The 24,828-nt window shown below is 41.0% G+C and overlaps 1 protein-coding gene across 1 annotated transcript; it reads right to left on the bottom strand.

Moving 5' to 3' along the window:
* Positions 1–7,534: 7,534 nt before the first annotated feature.
* LOC116236313 (serotriflin-like) lies at positions 7,535–22,932 on the bottom strand. The gene is made up of 7 exons (XM_031604905.1): positions 22,909–22,932; positions 11,856–12,080; positions 10,967–11,057; positions 10,316–10,461; positions 9,623–9,717; positions 8,930–9,018; positions 7,535–8,025 (listed from the first exon to the last, which is right to left on the bottom strand). The coding sequence occupies exons 1-7, from the start codon at positions 22,930–22,932 to the stop codon at positions 7,898–7,900; spliced, it is 798 nt and encodes a 265-aa protein (XP_031460765.1). The 3' UTR covers positions 7,535–7,897.
* Positions 22,933–24,828: the final 1,896 nt, after the last annotated feature.

Raw genomic sequence — 24,828 nt, 5'->3', positions numbered from 1 at the left:
TTTCAATTTCAGTTTAGTTAATGGAAGGTAATTAGAATTGCAACTGGATTTCAAATCAATTTTCACCAGTATCTTGTGAGATAGAATTTGATCTTCTGTTTTTTTGTGGAAATGCATGAAGAATCCTAAGGTAACGTTTCATTACATCACTTGGAGGGTTAGCAGTCATCTCACAGTTAATATGTCCAGGTTTTCCACTAGAGAGTTTCTTCAAGCTGACTGCCTCCACAGTATCACAGAATCACAGGATGGCCTAGGTTGGAAGAGACCTCAAGGATCATGAATCTCTGTGTCAAAGGGAGGCACAGAAAATCACAGAAAATTGAGTATATGTTGAGCATCTACTGACTCCTTAATGGCTTGGAGTTTCTCCAGGATTCGTCATCCTGAAATTTCTGGACTATTCTCTTCTCTCTTCTCTTCATTGACCACAAAAAAGCTCCAGATTCAGTTGGTTAGAACATCCAATAATCTGAGGTTCAGGCCCTGGTTTATTCCAGGATCCTTTCCAAAGAAGACTCAAGAAGTTGGCACAAGGACTCCTGCTTTTTACTCTCCAGCTCCAGTGCTTAATTTCAAATCTATCCTCAACTTACTGAGAGGAGAATGATAAGAGATGTCACAGCATCGATCTGTGTCTAGAGGTCTTCATTAGGATACCTGGTCAGGTCACTCTTGTGTTTTCTATGCTATCTACTATTCTTAAAATAATAAGACTTATTCACTGAGAATGACAGTGAGTTTGGGTGTATGTTTTATAAATAAAATGTGTTCCATCTTTTTTATCAACAAAATGTATAGTTCAGACTCACACATTTTATTGTCTCCAATGGGCTTTGGAAAAATCTTTTCAGGCACATCCTGAAGATATCCATACCATCCTATGCCTGTTATGTATAGCTAAATGAAAATATGTAAGGAAATTAAAGAGATATCTTAATCAAGGTCTGCTTTAGGGAATGGTCTGCTTTTGGGAATGGGGATAGTTGAATAAGCAATGCACTAAACAGCACCAGTTCTGCCTGCAAACAAATCACTCCATACAGCTGCCTGTGAAATAAAAAAGATTGAAGGACTCAGCTTCCTTCCCTGGGTAAGTAAAGTAGTAAATAAAATTCATTAACCTGTAACAATAATTCTCCAGACAGTCACCAAGCCACAGAATTGCAGGAAAAGCCATCAGATAACCACAGTGCTGAACAATGGTGTCTGCTTCAGACAAAAAAGAAAAAAAAGCCCCAAAAACAGCTGGGAGGAGACTCAGACCTGAATCTGATCTGGAAAGATCTACCAGTAAAATGCATCCAGATTTACAAAACTTCCAGACATGGGGTGTTTCCCTCATTTCTTGCCATTATCTCAAATACCTAAATTTTACCATGAACCAAGAAGAATAAATCTGTACCTTACCTTTCCAGAAGAATTGAGCTCGTGCACACTAGCTACTCCCAGATCATTACTACCTCATCATATGAAGTTGACTTGCTCATACACTTTTGTCACAATCAGTTAGTAGACTCTTACATTTATTGAGTGCATTTATGGCTACAGTCTTGTATCATCAGACTCTTGCTGCCGTTCTGATCACAGTGGTGAAACAGATCTTGACTTAGAGCTGGTCTACCTGTAGGTAAGAAGTCTATTCACACAGCAGTGGAGAAGCTTGCCAAATCCCTCCTAGGTGGATATGTAGCTCTTAGGGGCAAAAGAGTTCATTTGATAACATAATTTTCCAAGGTTGAAAAAGAATCTCTGAAGGATGCATTTTGCGATGTGCTGCAGTGCAGTAGAACTTCTGCCAGCAGAGAAATGCTGGAAGATGACAATCCTTTATACCTCTGAGTTGACAAAAATACTCCCATAAATCATTTCTCATGTTTGAACAGGCGTACTCTCCACTGGGTAAAGAACTGGCCGGGCCCAGAAAGTGGTGAATGGAGATACATCCAGCTGGAGACCAGTCATGAATGGTCCTGCTCTTTGGTCACAGCAACCAGGCAGTGCTACAGGCTTGTGCAGAGTGTGTTGATTGACACACGGCTGAACATGAGCCAGCAGGGTGCTCAGGTGGCCAAAAAGGCCAATGGCATCCTGGCTTGTATCAGAAAATGGAGCCTACAGAGATTCTGACATTTTGTGCATCGGATTGCTCATCACTAAATGCAAGGAATAGTTAAGGGGGGCAATTTCATGAATATATACAAGCCAATCTCCATATCCATTTAGCTTGACTTCTGAAAACTGCTTTTTCTGGAAGACTTCTCCTTGATGACAGAGTCAAAGCACCTTCATTACTCATAGGAAGTGATGGCTGCACTGCACTGACCCAAAGCATCCCGCTGAGCCCAGTGACCATCACTCCTACCCCCTTGTGCCCTGTGTCCCCTTGACTTGTGATATAATTGTCCTGGAAGTGTGGCTGCTGAATGCAATATTATAATCACCAGATCTTAGTGCTTCTCAGGCTCTTACTGTGCATTAATTAATGTTTCCCACCCCTGGCTGTGTCACTTTATCTCTGCATTGCAGTCAGTCAGATCGAAGCAGAGAGGTAAAAAGTCTTGCCTGCAGTTGAAAGGGCTGTCTGATATCTTTTTAATGAGGAAGTCCCATCTCCTGTTTTTCAGAGTTTAACTGTGACCCTTACACTTGGAGGAACCCATCCTTGGCAGCCTGGTTGAGAAGAACCAGGAGCAGCCCAGGAGTGGGAACCATCCTCATCCTGTCCTGGCCCTGGTGGCTTTGTGCTGCAAGGGCTTGAGGTTCTCACTGCCATTTTCTGTCCTGGATATTCTGACCACATGGATTCCTAGTGGCTTGCCAAGGAAGTATGTATGTATGCACATGTGTGTGTGTTCTGATAGAGACTTAACCTGAATGTTGAGGTGAAGGCCCAGGGTGGGATAGAAACTCAGAGAAAATAATAAGTGGATCTACTTGGAGTATGCAGTCAGCAGGGGAAATTGTACACCCCAGGGAAATACATCCATACATCTTGTGTTCAAGAGGTGACTGGAGTATTCAAGTAGCATCTGGATGAGGTGCTATGGGATATGGTTTAGGAGCTTAGTGGGTAGTAATGGCGACAGGAGGATGGTTGGACTAAATGATCTTGTAGGTCCTTTCCAACCTTGTGATTCTGTGGTTCTGATTCTATGATCATCATATGTGAATATACAATAGAACCTTTTAGAATGCTGCCCTATGTTGGCAACATCTGAATGCACTACAGTGGGCAGGTGGATGTTATATCTCTGCGTAGTTTCTTGAGCAAATTCTCATTTTTTAACCCTTTGCAGCTCTATCTGTAATCCATAAGATTCCCTGTTATTCATTTACAGATTATCATCAGGTTACCTGATTATTTATTCTCATCAAGTGACCCATCTTGCAACACCAGAAAAGTGTTTTTGATGGGACTGAAGGAATGATGCTGCTCTGCAGCATGTAGAGAGTTACCAAGCTGGAGTGGTGCACATTTTACCTGTGAGTGTCCATCTAAAAGTTAATCATCCAATGGAAACGTGTAATTTATACTTTTTCTGAACAGTGGAAAGACAGTCTCTGGGATCTGTTTTTACCCAGTGATGTCAGCAAATTTCTGGATAGCATTTTGAAATGAAAGATCCCCCCAGACTTTCCAAACCTTGTTTTCCATTCAGTAGAAAGTCTTACCTTTAGCTGCTCAAACCTGCTGTTATTATAGGTTTGATACATTAAGGGCATGAATGAGGTATAGTTCATGGGATGGTTATTCCCTCTATCTGACTGATAGATAGAGAAAAATATTGAAAACTTAGGCCCAGGGCTCTCAGAAAGACTTTGGACACTGGAAGTGAAAGATCTTTCATTTTCCTGAGCTCTATAGTTGATTCTCAGACAAGGTAGATAACATGATGGCTTATTTTAAACATCACAAGTGTTCTTGCTTCACAAGCCATAAGACTGTTAAATGTTACTTCTTAGTTTTTGTTCAAAACTCTGCTTAAATTCTTTGCCACATAAGTGAGCTACTTAGGAGCTCTTGCCCCATTCTCCACAGATAAGACTTGTACTATAGTAGCTGCTCTTATCATCTCTCAGCATATGTGCTTCGTGTATGGATGTCTGGAGCCAAACAGAAGCAGTAAGAAGCTCTTGGTGTTATTAGTTTCTGTGCTGAACTACATCCCAAAAATATCAGAGTCCTGACTGTATAAATTCAGTACATAATGAGAAACCTATGCTAGTACCAGAAAGGAAACAACACTCATGGCATTACTATAAAAATAAGTTTGTGAATATAGTCTGAGGAGGGAGAAAAGCAGCGTTTGATGTACTAGAGCTCAGATGTCATATTGTTTTTATTTCACCAAGAATCAGTCGTAGAATCATAGACTCACCTGTCTATGGGAAACTGATTATTCACTATTCAGAAACATCTCAGCCTTCCTAGGGACATGAACAGCTAAATGCCAGCCAGGGTCCCATGCTCTCCTTGCAGTCTTGAGAATCAGGATAATCCAGGTAGCGTTCCATCTCACCTGCTGTTTTCCTCTTCCATGTCAGTAAGGAACCAAAATCTTTGGAAATTACCTATGAGAAGAAGCATAATGTCCACATGCCATTCAGCCCTATAGGCTGTGTGATGCCCCAGCTCAGCACTTCGTGGTGCAGGTGAGCTCTGCTGCCTTGCTCCAGTGACATAGTTGGGTATTCAGAGCACAAAAATCTCTTTTTGGGGAGAGCTCTCACGGAATTCTCTCATCATTAAATGTTTGTTGAGTTAGAGAGAGAGAGGGATGGAAGAAACAATCAAAACTGCTGGAACTAGCACTGACATACTGGAAACTAAAACATTGCCTTAATTTGATAGAACAAATGGCTTAAACAAGAAAGTCATTTGGCCAACAGAGATACGATGAAACACTGAAGGGGAATTAACCACTACCAAACTAATTTTATATGAAGTGATTATTTATTCATCAAGAGTTAACTAGTAAATATTGTACAGATTATTGTTAAGAACAGTTGGAGCAGGCTCAGAACTTCTCTTTCTAGTAAAAGCAGATTTTCCTACAGGTAGCAATGTGAAAACCTGATTGAGCTGAATGTCTGGGCATAGTTCACCCTCTTGTGCTCTGAACCAGAATTGCAGTCCTATCGAATGAATGATTTTTGCTGGTCTAAAATGGCAAGGGGATGTGATAAGAGATGTCAGTCCTGCTCGGGGCTGGCGTATGTGACTCAGTACCCGAGGACACTGCAGTGCATCCTGCACAGAGCTGGGATGTTTTGTTTGCTCTGCAGAGGCTTGGGAGTGTGTCAGGAGGAAAGTCGTAGGGAAGGAGCTTCTTTCTTAAGAAGTGCTTAACAACCCTTTCAGTAAATAAGTGTTTCTTGATATACAACCTAAACTTACCCTGGCACAACTTGAGGCCATTTCCACTCATCCTGTCACCTGGCACCAGTGAGAAGAGACCAACCCTGCTCTCACTGTAAGCTCCTTTCAGACACTGGAAGAGAGCAATAAGGTCTCCCTGCAGCCTCCTTTTCCCCAGACTAAACAGCCCCAGTTCCTTCAGTTTCTACTTGTAGGCCCATATTCTCCAAGCCCTTCCCCAGCCTTGTTGCCCTTCTTTGGACCTGCTCCAATACCTCCATCTCCTTTCTATACTGAGGTGCCCCAAACTGATCACAATACTCAAGGTGAGGCCTCACCAGTGCTGAGTACAGGAGCAGGATGACTTCCCTAGTCCTGCCCACCACACCATTCCTGATACAAGCCAGGATGCCATTGGCCTTCTTGGCCATCTGGGCACACTGCTGGCTCATATTCAGCCAAGGTCCCTTTCCATCAGGCAGCTTTCCAGCCAAAAAATGGATGAAGAGAAGGCAGTTCATTTGGCTATCATGAAAACAACCCATGAACAGGCTGTCCAGGGAGCTGTGGGTTCCTATCCCTGGAAATGCCCAAGGCCCGGATGAATGGGACTCTGGGATCCACTGCCTGATCTGATAGTTGACAAACCTGCCCATGGGACTCAATGGTCTTTGAAGTCCCTTCCAACCTGAATCATTTTATGATTCTATGATCTCCTTGAACTGCACCCACTGCAGGAATGTCAGCAAGATCTGAGAGAGTCACGTTGTTCTGCTACAGTGGTGTCAAATGCTCAGCAACTCTGCACACACAGAAACATGCAAAGATTACCTAACAGGTAATAACACCACCAGTATCTTATGCAAGTAAATGCAAGATTAGAAGCAAAACAAGAATGATCATGGCCCTAAGACCAAGTACAGCAGATCCAGCTAAACTCCCCCTTAGGTGATACTTGGTGGTCTGCAAATACAGGAAGGAGAAGGCACATCCAAGGCCTGCAATTGAATTTATTGGTAGAGGTCCTACAGATGTGCTTTGATAGAAATTAGTGCTGTTACCTGGGCAGTTCTGGAGAAAATGTGTTTATCACTTCAGTGTACAGATCATAGAATTACAAAATCACTGAGGTTGAGAAAGACCTCTAAGATTACCTAGTCCAACTGCCCACCTGCCACCAATATTACCCACTGAACCATGTCCTTACATTCTACATCAACCCTTTCCTTAAACACCTTCAGGGATGGTGCCTCCATACCTCTCTGGGAAGTCTATTCCAATGCCTGACCACTTTTTCTGAGAAGAAATTTTTCCTAATCTAATTTTTCCTAATATCTAACCTGAACCCACCCTGGCTTAGCTTGAGGCCATCACCTCTCATCCTACTGCTAGTTACACGGGAGCTGATGCTGACCCCACCTTGTCACAACCTCCTTTCAAGGAGTTGTAGAGTGCACTGAAATGTCCCCTGAGCCTCCTCTTCTCCAGCCTGAATAACCCCAGTTCCTCAGTTGCTCCCTTAACACTTGTGCTCCAGACCCCTCACAGCTTCATTGCCCTTCTCTGGACGTGCTCCAGGGCCTCAATGTCTTTCTTGCAGTGAGGGGCCCAACACTGATTACAGAACTCAATGTTTAGCCTCACCAGTGCCAAGGATAGGGGATGATCACTTCCCTGCTCCTGCTGGCCGTGCTATTTCTGATACAATCCAGGATGCCTTTGGCCTTTTTGGCCACCTGGACACACTGCTGGCTCATGTTCAGCCAAGCGTTGACCAACAACCACATGTCCATCTCCTTCACTCAGCCTTCCAGCCACTCTGTCCTTTATAACTGCTTGGGATTGTTGTGACCAAATACAGCACTCAGCACTTTGTCTTCTTATACTTCAACCCACCATCCTAAACACATTGATCCAACCTGTCCAGATCCCTCCGTAGGGCCTTCCTACCCTAAATGTGATTCTATGTGTCAGAAGATTTGTGTTTAGGTCACAATCAGTGTATGCCTCTTCTCTTTTCTGTACAAAACAGTGCAGGACTTTTGGCTCTGCTTTTCTTTTCCAGTTTCATCCTCACTTGCATCCTTGAAGTATCCATGGGAAATTTTCCAAATGAAAAAGTTATAAACAACTTTTCTTGTTTGTGAACGTACATTTATTTAGCCAGGAATATATTCCATTTATAATTGAAGAAAAGGTAACAGAAGAAAGTTAAGTGGAATTTAACATGTATTTTCATGTTTTAAAAGTGCGTTTCCCATTAAAAGGATATGAATCAGTGGAAACTTCCACCAAAAAAACCGAAAACCACATTAATAGCTTAATCATGATTTTTACAAAGCCTAACATAACATCAGAGTCTATCTGAGCCACCAGATTAATTTGGAACTGAAACAATTATGTGATTTCATAAACAAGTTACATTCAGGTCAATCTGAGCTGAAACGCTGAGCATGAATGGTTTTTTTTCTTCCCAGTTCTACTCTTTCCTCATACATAAGTTCCAAAGCAGCTGCAGTGACATCCTCCAGGCCTTTATACAATCTGAGTGGTGCACTTACAGGTGGCAGGACACTTCGTTTTCACCACTGAATGCTTACAGCCAAACAAGCTTTTCATATTTCTGCAGTTTGGAAATGCATCTCGATGTCTGCAAGGATTGGCTGAAATAGAACAGATAGAGAAAGGCCATGAAATGTATTAATTGAAAAAACAGTCCTACAGTGACGCTTCTGCATTTTACAAAGTGCTTTTTATTTTTATTTTATTTTTTATTTTTATTTGCTTTTTTTTTTATTTTTATTTATTTATTATTTTTATTTTTTTTTATTTATTATTTTTATTTTTATTTATTTTTTTCATTCGTTTTCTTGTCTATGCAGTCTTTGTACATTTGCTGGGGAAATATTGGCAGGCAGTTGGATTAGATGACCTTGGAGCTCTTTTCTAACCTTGGTATTCTATAGTTCCATGCTCAGCTGTTCAAATTGCTTGAGTATATAAGCACATAAGTATATAAGAATACTTAATAAGAAGTGAGTATATAAGAATTAAATTGCTTATAGAAGAGAAGCAGACAGAGAAACAGTTGAGTTGCTCCACATGGAATTCTACCACAGCCAGGGGAGATCCAGGTCAGCCAGGTCCCCAGATCAGTGGGGACGTTTATGTCCATAGGGACAAATGTGAAAGCTGACAATCCAGACATGCCCTTGGATACAGATGCACATCCTGACACTGTGCCCGGAGCTTCCCTGCAGAGGGCAGCAGAAGACTGTCAATCCAATCGTGCACTTCTTGGCAGCAACGGCGTGCACCCAATAACAGGGCTGAGGGGGTTGGAAGGGTCCTCTGGGGACCATCTGCTCCAAGACCCTGCTCACAACCTGTCAGTAGTTACTTAACAACTGTTATGTTAATGCAGGTGAATTAAGAGGCGGTTCTGTGACATCCTTCCTGCCAAAGGTTGCATGAAGGTAATAAAAGGTTAGGTATGGAAAGGCATGCTATAAAAGAGTAAAGTCATTATATGAGGCAGCACAATGTTTTAAGGAGGAAAATACTTACTGCAAAGCCCTCTCTCACAGTGGCCGGGACAGTCTGCACATCTGGGTCCTTTCTTGTAAGGTGCAGCCACTTGCATGATGTTATTCCCTCTGAAATGTTACAGAAACGAACACCATGAGATTGCGGTGCAGTTCTGAGCCACTGACAGTTTACTTTTTTTTCATCACAGTGAAAGACAGCAACAAGTTTTGGGTAGAATGATTATCATAAATAGTCGTGTTTGGGCTGTTTGTAGAATACCAGATCTTTGTTTCTAAACAGGAGGCATTTAGGGAAAGAAAACTAATTGGATTTTTGCTTTTGTATAGCATTACCAGTTTAAAAAATTACGTGCTTCCTTGTTCTGCTTTTCTAATGCCTTTCCAGCACATAAGGAAATTATCTTGGCAGCAACCTCCTGACATGCAGGTGTTAGAGATTTGCTCTTTTCTTCTGTGAATGCCTGACCCTTATACAGACCTTTCTTTCTTCATTCATATGCTAATATTCCCCTACTTCCAGTTTCAACGTGGATCACACTAAACATTTATATATTCAACTCGATATTAAAGCAACAATTCATATTGGCGTTTTCAAAATTCCAAATGGCCAAAACAAACTGGAGGCATCTGATCCTACAAATGCTCAACAGACTGCAGGACTTTCTAAAACCATGTCTGGAACATCTCAAGAGAGCCAAAAAGCAGTACGTACGGAGGACAGTAGTGGCAAACATAGAAGTAGTTGTATTGGTTCCTTGGGCAGTAGGCAACTGCACACCCAACCTGGTAGCTGTTGTACCACACTAGCTGTAGAATAAAAAACAGTGAAGTCATGTCAGAAATACGCTGTATTTCAAATCATAAGATAGATTTATTCACTTATTTATTCATTTTCACTCTCTCTCTGTTATGTTTGCAAGTTAGCTGTCAGGAAGAATAAATAGGAAAATGAATTAGTGATGTCTTCTGGTTTCCAAATGTTTTGGACATAATTTTTGGCAGAATAATAGAAATTTCAACTTGAATGGTTTCATCATAGCTCTTTTCATTTGACATTTCAATGTCCATATGTATGTATTTTAATGTTTTTCCATTATTTGCATATCAAAAATACTGCACCATCATCATTTATTTGTTTATTTGTGTTGTTGTGTTATCATTTATGTTTTCCACAGGTTGCCTCTCTTCTGGGCAGCTCTCTTAGATATTGGTCCCATTGTTCAGATGCAAACGAGAAAAGATTTTAATTTTTCAGTCATCTTTGGATGAGAGCATAAAAGATAATAGTTTGATGGCACCGATTTTTATTTTTATTTTTTTTCTGATAATAAACACCCCTCAGCAACCCTAATTTGTGCACGTGTGATTCTAGTGTACCACTGCAGTTCCCTTTATTTCCTCATACCTGAGCGTAGTTCTTGACACTGGCGCTCTTTGTAGTTGCTCCAAAACCATACTTGAAATTGGAGGCCTGATTGTGCCAGACTTTGATTGCTTCAGCCCATGTTTTTGGTTGAGATGACAGCAAGATATTCTCACCGCAGGTGATACCTGAAGTAGAAGAACGTCTATTTTATTACACAGGAGTGAAGAAAGCTGTAGGGGGGAGGCATGACGGAGGGAATGGTGATTTCTTATGGCATCAGCAATCTACAACTCCTGGAGGATAGGGCACGTGATCCTGGCAAAGCATGTTATTCCAATATCAGTGACTTTTCAGTCACAGACGGTTATTTGACTACAAAATATGACACAAAAATATGTGTGCTTAATAGACCAACACTTCTCTATGCTACTGACTTGTTTCCAGCAGGAACTGAAAGAGGATAGCTAAAGAAAGGTACAAGAACAGGGTCAGTTTGTAGCTTGCTCTCTCTCTCAGGCTCCAACAGTTTGTTTTTTGGGTCTTGGTGACAAAGATGATATTTTTGTGCTTAAAAATCCTCGAAAGATAAAAAGCAGATTAACGTTTATCCTTATTTCTAGTTCACATGCAGACGTGCTTTCTGCAAATCATCATTAACCCATAAGTTTAGCCCCCATGTTCTTCACATACCGTCAATAACTCTGTGCTGCACTGGGCTGATTTGCATTTCACATGTATTTGCCCATTTCAGAGCGTTTTTGGCAGCTTTCTCATTCCACACCTGAAAGACACAAAGGAAGGAGCATTCAGGTCATAGAAATTTTGTGCAGTCCTTGAAGGAGAAGAAAAAAGGTTGTGTCTGAGTTGCTGACGATTGCGGTTAGCAAACAAAAGGCAAGAATCTGTGACTCACTGTACTAGCCAGGTTAAGACAGGTTTGACAGCAATAAATCGATGGTTGGCGCAAACCTGTGTTCATGCTATCTCCAAACAAATGACCATAAGCATAGCGACTTTTCCAGGTTTCTTGGGTTTTGTTTACTGCACAAATCACAGAATCATTACAGCTGGAAAAGGCCTCTAAGATGACCAATCCAACCATTAACCCACTCCCACCACGTCCACTAACCATGTCAGTAAGCACACATCCACTCTTTTCTTGAACCCCTCTATGCACAGTGACTCCACCACTGCCCTGGGCAGCCTTTGCCAATGCATTGCCACTCTTTCTGAGAAGAAATTTTTCCTAATATCCAACCTGACCCTCCCCTGACGCAACTGAAGCCCATTACTTCTTATCCTATCTAATCAAGACTTGCTGGCTAAGAGGGAGTTTTCAGATAGCACCTGTGGCCTGTTCTGAGACCTTTGCAATGATTTTACAAGTGCTTGCAGCATCTTAGTTTGCAAACTTAGGGCATGAGTTCTGTAGAAACAAAGGGATATGATTTTGATTTTTTTCATCTCAATTCTAGAGTAACTTTCCTGTTGTCTCTATTCACTGAGTGTGGAGAGTTTAGAAGGAAACAACATTCTGCTAATAATCTTGAAAGCAGCTTATTAGCAATCCATCACTTACCATCTTCAGCATGTTCCTAGCTGTTGGAACTACAGATCTTCGTATTTCGTTGTGTTGCTCAAGGATCATCTGCTTGTTTTTGAGATTAACAAGATCTTGATGAAATAGTTTTTTGTTTTTTATCTGATAACCATTGTATTTCTGTGGGTTTTGGTAACGGGGTTTCCCTTGTGGGTATCCAATGTTAAAAGGGAAGTGCAGGTCCACTCGGTTGGGGTGAAACACCTGGAAAACAATAACAATGATGGTTCTAGTTCTCTGATTTTTTTATAAGCAAGACTGATTGAGAACTTGGAAATTCTCAGCTTTCCTTTATTGATTCTTCTATTCTTATATGTGCTTTTTTTTTTCTTCTCTCCTCTCCTTCGTTTAAACTGCTCTTTTCATAAGACATGACCCCAAATGAATATTGTAGATAGTAATTCTAACTTCAGATGTCTCCACATCAAATGTGGAGAAAGCTTGGCTCTGGAACCAAATGTCATGACATACTTTAGCCTCTTGTATGCACTAAAAAAGTCCCTGGCTCCTATCACTTTCAAGCTTTGGAAGTATGTGAGGCTGCATCAGATTTTAAGGCATTTTGCAGACCATCTTCTGAAATACTTAAGATCATTTGAAATACCCTGAGAGTCTCGGACTTTCTCCTGAAAGGTATAGTTCTCTGTAAAGCCTGTAGTGCATCTTTTGAATGCCTCAGATACCCCAGAAAGTGTCAAACCAGTATTTCCATTGGAAGAGATCTACAACAATCATCTAGTCCAAATTCAGGGTTAACCAAAAGCTCAAGGATAATATTGAGGACATTATTCAGATGCCTCTGGAACACTGACAAAGGGCATGGGGCATCAACTACCTGAGTAGGAATCCTACTCCAGGACTGTTAACCCTCACAGTAAAGAAATTGTTCCTAATGAAAGATGTGATCATCCTTCCTGGAAGACATATTTCCTTTTCTTTTTTTCTCCTTGTTAAGTGGATCCTGATAAATAGCTCACATCCAAATGTCTACTTAGTGGATATCTACACCTTAAAATATTAACCCTCTCGGAGAAATGATGACAATATTTCTGACACTGAGATTAATTATTTTAGAGTATTATCAATTCATCTGTTTTGTTTGGAATAAGTAGTTTTAGAATTATTCTTGCAAAAAGGAGAATATTTAGATAGGCAGAAGAAACATTTTAATACAAAACCTGAGGAAAACAAGAATTCATCTTTATTGTGGAAACAGAGATCTTTATATGTGATAATATGTGCTAACAATAATTTCAACTCTGTATTGTAAAGTTCTAGAGATCACTCAACCGCATCAGCTATCTACACAATGTGTTTAGATATAACTATTTTGCTTAGACCAAATGGTCATAGAATCACAGAATAATAGAATCACAAGGTTGGAAAGGACCTACAGGGTCATCGAGTCCAACCGTCCTCCCACTACCACTGCTACCACCAGCACTAAACCAGATCTCTCAGCTCCTCATCCAGACGCCTCTTGAACACTGCAGGGACGGCGACTCCACCACCTCCCTGTGCAGCCATTGCAGTGCCTGACCACTCTCTGAGAGAAAAAGTTTTTCCTCATGTCCAACCTAAACCTCCTCTGGTACAACTTGTGGCCATTTCCCTGGGTCCAGTTCATAGCATGGAAGAAGAGGCCAAACCCCTCCTCACCACAGCCTCCCTTCAGGAAGTTGTAGAGTGCAATGAGGTCTCCCCTGAGCGTCTCTTCTCCAGACTGAACAATCCCTGCTCCCTCAGCTGCTCCTCATAAGGCCTGTGCTCCAGACCCCTCACCAGTTTCACTGCCCTTCTCTGGACACGCTCCAGGGCCTCAATGTCTTTCCTGTAGTGAGGGGCCCAAAACTGAACACAGCACTCGAGGTGCGGCCTCACCAGAGCTGAGTACAGGGGATGATCACCTCCCTGCTCCTGCTGGCCGCACCATTTCTAATGCAGGCCAGGATGGCGCTGGTCCTCTTGGCTACCTGGGCACATGTCGGCTCATGTTCAGCCGAGCATCAACCAACACCCCCAGGTCCCTTTCCTCTTCACAGTCATCCAGACACTCGTCCCCAAGCCCATAGCGCTGCATGGGGTTGTTGTGGCCAAAATGCAGGACCTGGCACTTGGCCTTGTTGAACCTCATCCCATTCATCTCAGCCCAGCGATCCAGCTTATCTACATTCCTCTAAAGGGCCTTCCTACCCTCAGGCAGATCAACACCACCTCCCAACTTAGTGTCATCTGCAAACTTACTGAGGGTACACTCAATCCCCTCGTCTAGGTCATCAATAAAGATATTAAACAAGATGGGTCCCAGTACCGACCCCTGGGGGCACCACTTGAAATGGGTCACCAGCTGGACTTAGTTCTACTAACCACTACCTGTTGGTCACGACCCTCTAGCCAGTTCCTTACCCGAAGAAGGGTATACCTGTCCAGGCCATGGGCAGTCTGTTTCCCCAGGAGAATACTGTGAGAGACCGTGTCAAAGGCTTTGCTGAAGTCTAGGTGGACTGGGCTGGGCTTTTTCCTTTCTAATTTCCTCCCTGCATATCTTAGTAACTTCTTTGTAGTCTCCCCGAGTAGCCTGTCCCTTTTTCTAGAGAACTCTTTCTCCCAGAATCTCAACAAGAATTCCTGGTTCATCCACTCTGGCCTTCTCCCCCTGTGGCTCGCCTTACGGCATTCAGGGACAGCCTGCACTTGTGCCTTTAAGATTTCCATCTTAGCATGCAGGTGTCCTGGACCCCTAGACCCTTTAGGACACACGGGACCCCTGCAACAGGTGTCCTGAGTAGGTCAAAGTCCACCCTCTGGAAGTTCAAGATAACAGTTTTGCTAGCTACCCTTCTGACATCTTCAAGAATAGATGACTATAATTTTGTGGCCATTCTGCCCAAGACGGTCCCCAGCCTTCACATCTCCCACCAGTCCTTCACTGTTAGTGAAGAACAGGTCCAGCAGGGCACCACCCCTGGTAGGCTCTCCTACCAGCTGCATGAGGAAGCTATCTTCCACACACTCTAGAAACCTCTTGGACTGCTTCCTCTGCACTGTATTATATTTCCAACATATATCAGGGAAGTTGAAGTCTCCCGTGTGAACAAGTGCTGGCAGTCGTGAGCTTCTTATAGAATGCCTCATCCATCTCTTCATCCTGATTAGACGGTCTATAACAGCCCCCTATCAAGATGTCACCCCTACAGGCCTTCCCCTGATCCTTATCCATAGGCACTGAACTTTATCATTCCCAACCCCAAGCTCTTCATCATCAAAACACTATTTAATATAAAGAGCCACACCACCACCCTTCCTTCCTTGTTTATCCCTTCTGAAGAGCTTGTAGCCATCCATCAGAGCACTGCAGTCATGGAAGTGGTCCCACCACGTTTCAGTAATTGTCAGCTTTTTGTCACCCTTTTTTTTGCTTTAGATCCCTTCCCTGGTGCAGGCTTACCCTTCCTGGAGCCGGTCTGTTCAATAGGACAGGTCCTACCTGTCCATCAGTTTGATGTATCAAAGCAGCCAGGCAAATGATTGCAGTGAGAGGACCCATTTCTATGGAGGAAAAGCAGGCAAAGAAACAACAAAAATCTGTTAATCTGTGTTGTACAAAGTTTGTGGTGTTCTGTGGAATGTAAGCAGGATGAGAAAACATTTCAATATGAAGCATGGCACATAGGAGATTATTTTAGTCATTACCAAATGTGGTTGCACATGCTGAGTCTGCACAAATGAGTATATGATGATGCATGGACACCACTGTCCCATACAGAGAGAAGACTTTGCCTTGTATTGAGACAGAGATCACCAGTACCAGAAAGCTGTGAGTTTCTTTTAAGAGAGAGATCAAACTCCTCATGATTTCTTTACTCAATATATCCCAAATCAGCATTATTTCTTTATTCTTTGCCTCCTTATATATAAAAAACAAAATTCATTAATGTGTACAGCAGGGTCATGGGGGTGTTCTGCTCAAGAAAGCATCATCCATACTGAAGGGTGGTATTTTGGAGTGGAACTTTGTTTCAGTGCATAAAGAGGTGCTTCTGTTTCTTTTCTGTTCCCTGTTTCTTTGTCAAGTCTGCATCATAATCACACAATAAAATGAAGGTGTTCATTCCCATCTGAACAAATGCATTAACAAAATATTCAGATTGTGCACTTGGTTACTAGTTGAAAATACTCTTTGTAGAAGGAAATAGCACAGTATGTAAATAGTCTAAAGATCAGTCATATTCATGGAATATTTATTCTGCATGTCAGAAGGAAAGCAAATATTAAATATTTTTTCCTATAGATGACGGACAATAAATTATCTCTTTCTAAAGACTAAAGATGTGGTAAAATCCTGAATGAGACTGACTTTGACATAACAAACCTTAGAGCAGGTCTCTCAGAAAAAAATCCACAATGTGAGCATTACAGGCCATTGGTAGAGATCTAGCAAATCCTTGCTGCCAAGGAAACTATTGGGACAGCTGTTAAAACCATGAATATAGGAAGACAATATAAAAAATCCACCATTCAATCTGTGCTAGGTGATAACTATAATAAATGTGTTGATGCTAGGTGAGCTGAAAAAGTGAAGAAAGGCTGCAGTGGGCTTTTAGTTCTGGTAAAAACTGAAAGACGTGTCCATATTTCAAAGAATTAATTGCAGGTTAATGGGTCCTGGAAAAACATTTAATTATTTCAGTTAGTGGAACAAGTCATTCTAGTTCCTAGAATAATGACTTGGAAGAGATGGCATTTACAATGTTATTAATATCCTGTTTATTGTTTAATATCTGAAACTGTCTGAATTTGTGATGTGGTTTCCCTCTCATATATGCTGGATGGATGTCATTGAAGGCAGTGGATTTACCTGCTATTTAGTTCTCCATGTGTGAGTCTGATCTACATATGCAATGTCAGAAATTTCTTTTTATTATAGGAATAATAATGAAGAATAATGACAGCAGTACAGAAAATATGTTAGTTTTCTTCCCAGATGCTTTGATAAAACTCTTGCTTTTATACATGGCACATCAAAATTCATCTTCAAGAGCAGCACTTAAGGTCTCTAATGAGGCACAAACAGGTCCATTTTTAATCCTTGTTTGCAGTTCAGTCTCTAAGCAAAATTCAGCCCTGGACAATGAGTCTGGGAAAGACTGCCTGGAATACTGGAATACATGAAGTCTTTCTTTGTGTGTGAGATCACTTCATGTTCACGTTATATGACTATTCCACATCAGTTTAAAATATAGGAAAGACATTCCACTGGCACTGGACCGCACTCAATCACAGCACATAAATGTACCTTGTGATTTTTACATCTATCCAAGAGATCTTACTGCTAGTATTCACAGGAAATGTATGAACAAACATAAGGTGTGGGTCACTGTATCAGAAAATGGCAATCAAGCCACTGTTAGAACAAGATAACCTTTTCTGAATTTTGCTTGGCTATATAGAGCTTCATTCTGCCTGTGGGGAAACTAAGCCAAAAAAAGAAAAGAGACAACACAATTACCTTTTAATTACACGTGACATCACAGGAATAAGAGGTCTGAGTTCAGACCAATAGCTGCACACACTGTTGGGTTATTCTGCATGATGTGCTGTATTTTTTGCTGTGTGTATCCACTCCCAAATGGATAACAACAAAAATGGTACCCCAGCAGTGCCATGCAGATATGAGTTTGAATCCAATGGGCTTCATAGTTACATTACGATGGCCCTGTGACTAGGCTAAGAAACCTTATGAGGTTGATTCAGCCTATGAAAATACCAGGAGAACATGGTCTAGTAACTGAACATTCCTGATGGTAGATAAGTTGCAGAGAGATTGATCATGTATTTCAGTACTGTACTCTGTCACGTGATACAAATCAGTAACACAACCTATCACACTACAGACTTCATGCCATTCAGGTATTTGCATTCTCAGGCTTGCATAAGATAAAAGTCAGTTGCATGAAGTAGAGACAGGGCTCTCACTCATGTTAAGAGCAAATTCTAAACTGGAGGGATATTTTTGTCTGCTGAGTTGTTGTCTGACTTCCTCCAGTTACACACACGTCTAGCTTCAGAATTAAAGCAGATTAAAATACTGCTGCACTTCTTCAATTGTCAGATGTCAATCAAATCATAGAATCCTAGAATGGCCTGGGTTACAAAGGCCCACAGTGCTCATCCAGTTCCAACCCCCTGCTGTGTGCAGGTCGCCAACCAGCAGCCCAGGCTGCCCAGAGCCACATCCAGCCTGGCCTTGAATGCCTGCAGGGATGGGGCATCCACAGCCTCCTTGGGCAACCTGTTCCAGTGCCTCACCACCCTCTGGCTGAAAAACTTCCTCCTCATATCCAACCTAAACCTCCCCTGTCTCGGTTTAAGACCATTCCCTCTTGTCCTATCACTATTCACTCTCATAAACATTCCTTGGAATAAATTTATTTGGCATTATTTTCAAAGTCAAAAGATGACCATTCCCAGATACAGTTACCTTCCTGTGTCAGTAGTATTCAATCAAGTAAATCACTTCCATGTTTATGAAAAGACAGATCATAGCAACATGATTTTAGGTAGCTCTGTTTGAAACCTCTTTTCATTTAATGCAGCTTTGATCAAATTAAGTTTGATCCAATTGTAAATAAATAAAATCTATTTTGTAACAAAATTTTCATTCTGCGTTAAGAAGACACAATCAGCTTATTGTATACTAGAAAATATAAAAGATATTTTAAAATGGAATATACCTGAAAGTTTGGACAAGTACTTCACATCTCTAGATGGCAACATTTTGAAGGCATACCAAAGAATCACAGAATTGAAGGGACTCAAGAGATCACTGAGTCCAACCCCTCTGCTGAAGAAGTTCCCTACATTAGATGGCACAGGTTGGCTTCCAGATGAGTCTTGAGTATCTCTATAGAAGGAGACTCCACCACCTCTGTGCAGCCTGTGCCAGTGCTCTGCCATTCTGACAATCAAGAAGTTCTGCCTTGAAGAAATATCAGATGTACTGATAGTTCCCCATACTCCAGAGAAATAAATTTTAAATAACAGTAGTTAAATAGAAATGTATTCCTTGTTACTGACCACAGTTCAGTGCAAAACGGGTTAATTTATTTGAAGCATACCTTTTGAACTAAAAGACTGTGATTTAGATTTCACTTCAGAGATTTCTCACCCAGACAGGTAGAAGCTGTGCTTTCTAAGCAGAAAATATAATTAATTTTTTTTTAAAAAAAAATTCTGCCTCTGTAATAAATACAAGGAGATATTATCTTTTAATTACCAGGTTTCGTAAAATTTAGATGTTAACTACTTCAGTCTTTGTAACACAGTGCCCAACTAAAGCTGACCATGTAACTGTGGATAACATTTCTAATACTGAAATTGAATTATTTGTACATTACCTTTTTCTGGAGATACTTCTGTTGCTTGGGAAGAGTGGTGGAAGTTAGAGGCTCTCCTCACACTAGGGCTGTATATATATACCCATTCCCTTTCTTTGTCAATATTTATTGCAGATAAATGACATCACCTTTGGGGCTGTGCATTTTAGAAGAAATAATTTTTCTTAAGGAACAGGCGATTGCAAATAAACCAATCCAACTGCATTTTTCTTCCTTTTTTTTTTTATTATTTTTTAATTTTTTTTTTTATTTTTCTCATCTCCAGGGTAGAAAAAGAGAAGATAAAGGGCCTGTTCTTTTGCAACACAAAAACACCGGTAGACTGATAAACAGGCTGATGTGTTCACAAAATCAAAGCTCAGCTTTAGGGATGCTGCTTTGCAATTCTCTGTTCTGATTCTGGCAAAAGGATGCCATAAATATTTTGAGGTAGGGACATAAGTCACATAAGATAATCACTTAGTGCACAGAAAGATCAACACACTGGGAAAAGGTGATATTTTCTTTAAGTAGCCTCTGAACTTTAGTTTAATAGATAAAATATATATTGCTTTAGTTCACCAAGGCCAACAGGCTGTGGCACAAGGAATTATTTATAGGCACCATAAAGACTGTGATTCCATTGCTGGAGAGTAACCTACTTGCAAAATGGGTACGGGTGTGTACCTCTTTCCCCTTGCTTTGAAGAGATGTTTGAATGCATGGCTTGTGCTTGATTTTCTTTTTCCTTCAGGGTAGCATTACTTAAATCACCCTTCATATCATCTTTTTTTTCCACTGTCCTTAATAAAGTATTATCATTATGTCAACTTTGACAGCTCCTCAGTGCTGATCTCTGCTCTGTTTAAATGAAACTTCCATGGTGCCTGTTGGCTTTTAGAAATCATAAAGCATCTCCTTGTTCTGCACACGCAGTTCCCTTCCTCATCCTTGCCTTTACTTCAGTGCCTCCTCACTGAGCAACTTTCTGGTTGATGCTCAGCTGAGTTTACTGTCCACAGTACAACTGAATTTTGTTTCCTTATTTCCTATTTTCTACAGAACTTCTGAAGTTGTTGATACTGCCAGCATTTTAATATTGGATTATAGCTCCTTTGCAACACAGCTGCTTTTGTTCTTTTTTTTGTATAATGGGTAGAACTATGGGAAGTCATTAGCTCTCCTATATCCTTCAGTGTTCTCATAGAAGGGCAAGGGTGTTTTATCTCTGTGAAAGCTTTTCTTGTGATAACTTTGATGAGACTACAGTTATCACTATAAGAAGCCCAGTAAACTATCTACTGCAGTTATGAAGATTGCATCTCTCTATTGACTGTAAGGAGAGGCAGAATCTAGCAGTTCCACCTACTCAGTGTCTTGGGAGATTGTTTTGCCTTTTTCCCTTCTACCATATAGAAAATATTTATCTAAGCTTGACTGGAAGATTTAAAGTGAAAACACACATTCCCCTCTGAATCACTCCATCCAGTACACTCAGTAATTTTCATTAAATTGCTACAGTCACCTGAGCTGTATTTGTGTAGTTAAAATTAAATAATATTTTGCAAGTATTCCTTTACAATGTACCACACCTGTTTAAATAATCAAATTCATTTATCTTATAAAGAATATCTGTCAGATATGTTACAAATCATGGTCAATGGGTAAAAGAATTGGGAAGAAAACAGAGATTAATAAAACTGACATCCGGGTCAAAGGTACTGAGAGCAATTCAGCATACCAACTCCCTCTTACTTAAGTGGACTATCTGAAAGGGTGGAGTAATTTAATTAAAAAAAAAAAAAAAGAAGAAGAAGAAAATAAAAAAGGATTAATTTCACAGTTTTCTACAAATGTACAGGTGTACTCTTCACTGGGTAAGGAGCTGGCTGGATGGCTGGGTCCAGAGGGTGGTGGTGAATGGAGTTACACGTAATTGGCAATTGGTCATGAGTGGTGTTCCAGGAGTGAGAACTGGGGCCTGTCCTGCTTAATATCTTTATTGATGACCTGGATGAAGGCATTGAGTGCACTCGTGGCAAGTTTACAGATGCCATCAAGTTGGCAGGAAGTGTCGATCTGTCTAGGGATAGAAATGCCCTACAGAGGGATCTGGACAGGCTGTATCACTGGGTTGAGGCCAATGGGAAAACAGAGAAGACAAAGAGTTCAAGAAGTGTACAAGTGTTGTGCCCTGAAAGTGACCAACGTGGCTCAGAGGAGGCCTTATCACTTTCTACAGCTCCCTGAAAGGAGGTTGTGGTGAGGTGGGGATCGGCCTCTGCTCCTACATGACAGCGATAGGATGAGAAGTGATGGCCTCAAGTTGTGCCAGGGGAGGGTGAGGTTGGATATTAGGAGGAATTTCTTCTCCAAAGGAGTGGTAATGCATTGGCACAGGCTGTGCAGGGAGGTGGTGGAGTCACCGTCCCTGGATGTGTTCATGAAACAGGCAGATGTGGCACTGAGAGACATGGTTAGTGGGCATGGTGGGGATGGGTTGATGGTTGGACTGGATGGTCTTAGAGGTCTTTTCCAACTTTAATGATTCTGTGATTCTATGTACGTATTTTAAAAGTAGATAAATCTATGGAAAAATCTATGGAAAGTTACTTTAAAACATAAACAAATTCATCTGGAGAGATTTGATTGTGGACATTCTCCCAGCCCTTAAGTAAATATGAACTATGAGAATCTGATCTGAGCCCAAGGGAAGGCAAAATTCCAATTTCTTCATTTTTTTCAGTTCCCCTGAATGTAATGGCAGCAGAATCTTTGAAGGCTGTTGGATTACAGATTTGGAGATGCTGAGCATGCACAACTTGCACATTGAAAATTCTGACAACAGCACAATTCTAATACTGTTGCAACAATCTGGAGGAGCTGTTTATTCAGCTAGCATTGAGAGCAGGAGCAACAACTCTACCCATCCCATAGGTACACATGCTGTTATGCCTGCACTCAGTCTTAGGAGAGCATAGACATTCTCCATGGCTTTTCTTTACCATTTTCAGTCCAAGCAGATGTACCAGTTACATCAGTGCCTGCTACAGTACAACTGCTGTCTTTCAGGGCTGAAATGTGCTTTCCCTTTACTAATGAAACGTTTCAGGCACTATTAACTATAGGTGATTTTTCAGGTCCACTGCCAGAGGCAGACCCGCAGCATGACTTCTCATCACAGCTCACCTTCAGCTTACGTAGCTAATGACTTCAGCTGTAGATATCTTTGTCGTGGAACAGGCTATACAAACAACTAACATTTCACATGAATGCATTTTTTGTTTGCTACAGGCATTTGCTTGGAAAAGGTGTTTCTTTAACATGTCAGTACTGATGGTAATATGGGGCCTTTTGCCATGAATTCTTTAAAAATGTTCCAGCCTTATTCATAGAATCATAGAATGGCTTGGGGTGGAAGAAAGCCCAAAGATCATCTAGTTCCAACCTCCCTCACATGGGTAGCCTTGCCAACCACTGAATCAGACTGCCTAGGAACCCATGAAACCTGATCTTGAATGTCTCCAGGGATGGGTTGCCCACCCTTTTCTGGGCAGCCTATTCCAGTGCCTCACCACCATCTGAGCGAAGAATTTTTCCTAACATCTAACCCAAACCTCCCCTCTTTCATTCCCCCTTGTCCTATCACTACCTACCTGTGTAAAAAGTTGATCCTCCATTCTACTCGTAAGCATTTTGATCTCCTACACTTGATGCGGGAGTATAACAAAGATGCAGGAAAATTGGTCTTTGCATAACAATGTCCAGTTGACAAAAGCTGTTTAACTTACAGAGGCTGAAAAGCATGTTAAAGTGTAGAAGAAAACAGGGAAATCTGATTCACAAATAGTGAGTCCTACATGGTCTGTTCCATTGGACTGGTCACAGTAAGCACATGGGAAATGTTCAGAGCAATGAAAAAATTCATTGGAGATGCTCCATCTGAAGTGACAGTACACCACGATGAAGAGTCATTTGGAAATGCTATTGCTGATTAATGGCAATATTAATTGTAATAATGATTGAATTAACTGCCGTGGCCACGCCATCTGGCCATGGCCAAACTTGTTTGTGCAGCAGCTTTTCACCTTGTTTGTAACAGTAGAGAGTTTTTAACACCGTGAAGAGGGAAGGTGCTTGATAAAGGCTGGATTGAACTCGTGTTACCATGGGATATACTACACACCCAGTCACTCAAGTGAGAGGATTTTCTGCACACCTTTATGAAATGGGGGCCATTCCACAGTTTGATGAGCAGAAATCATAGGCATAGATGGAAAAGAGGGAAGAGGGAGTATTTAACTGCATGAAAAAAGGCCCTGATAAAAAGAAAAAAAAACCACTGTAATGGAAGCTATAGAGTTCTAGTTTCTACATCCTGTAATACCTTTGCCTTTAACAGAGATAGAAAATGTACACACAGTCCAGGAAACAGAGTCTGGAACATTGACTTTTTGAATGCTATAATGAGCTGTAGAAGAATAATTGGTAAAGAAATTGCTTCTTGGCTGAAACCAACACATTTCTTTTACAAGTTTCTGATATTGGTAAGTACCCAGTTATTCACGCTAATGTCGAAGATATCTAAATACACGTGCTTACGTTAGTGCTTTTCTATGGTCAAGGTGGGGAAAAGCAAATACAGACATTTCTTAATAAGTTAATGAGTAGATTCTTTTGAAAGAAGTCATAGAAAATAATTGTGTCTAACTAAAAGAAGGCAAGTATAATGTGGGAGTCTGCATCTGAGCTAGTTAACCCATCAGAGTGAAGGACCTCTTCTAGGTTTAGGCAGACCTAAATCTAAATGCAGTAGAATGAAACGTCCATGAAGATGTCCAAGGCACATTGCAGTGCTAAAAATGTTATGCAGGACACAAGAAAGACCAGTTCCCTTCCAAAGGGCATTTGGAGGCTTGGCAGGGTAATCAGGGGCACCACAACATTTTCTGGAATCCCAACTGGATTAAATGCCTTATATGAATTTTAAGGGTTTCCTGAGAGAGTGTTATCTCATATTAAGATATGTAATTTTTGGCAAGTTTATTACATATCAGACTGTGATCTTCATTAACCTGGATTCAGATGAAATTGCAGGTGAAAGGCAGATGAGATCTGTATCACTCAAGGTACTCATTTTCAAATGTGGGGACCACAGTAACTTTTATTTTTTTGGCATATAATACCACCACTACAACCAAACATACCAATATTAGCCTTTTAATAACCAGAACTCAGCTTACCAAAATCTGTACTGTAGTCGTCTTCACCTACACTCAGTTCTCTTTGTCACTGGAGAAAAGTAGTCAGTTCTAAGATGAGATATGCATTGCTCTGAATGTCTCACCTTAAAGCAGGACACATAATTCAAGAATTAAACATATTTTAGCTAACTAACAATTAAGGGTATTTGGTGAAATTAGTTTGCATTACAGATATTTCAGTCCTGGAGAAGTGAATCTCACCTCCTACTCTTCTGCAATGGATTGTAAAGAACTGGAGCTGTCTGTTACCTATGGAGAAGTTTAATTTGGATCAAACATCCCAAAATGAATCGGTACAGAGAAAAAGTGACA

Source organism: Phasianus colchicus, chromosome 2 (genome assembly GCF_987193195.1).
Source record: "Phasianus colchicus chromosome 2, bPhaCol1.hap1.1, whole genome shotgun sequence".
NCBI classification, from domain to species: Eukaryota; Metazoa; Chordata; class Aves; order Galliformes; family Phasianidae; genus Phasianus; species Phasianus colchicus.
This window is presented reverse-complemented; position numbering and strand designations above follow the sequence as displayed.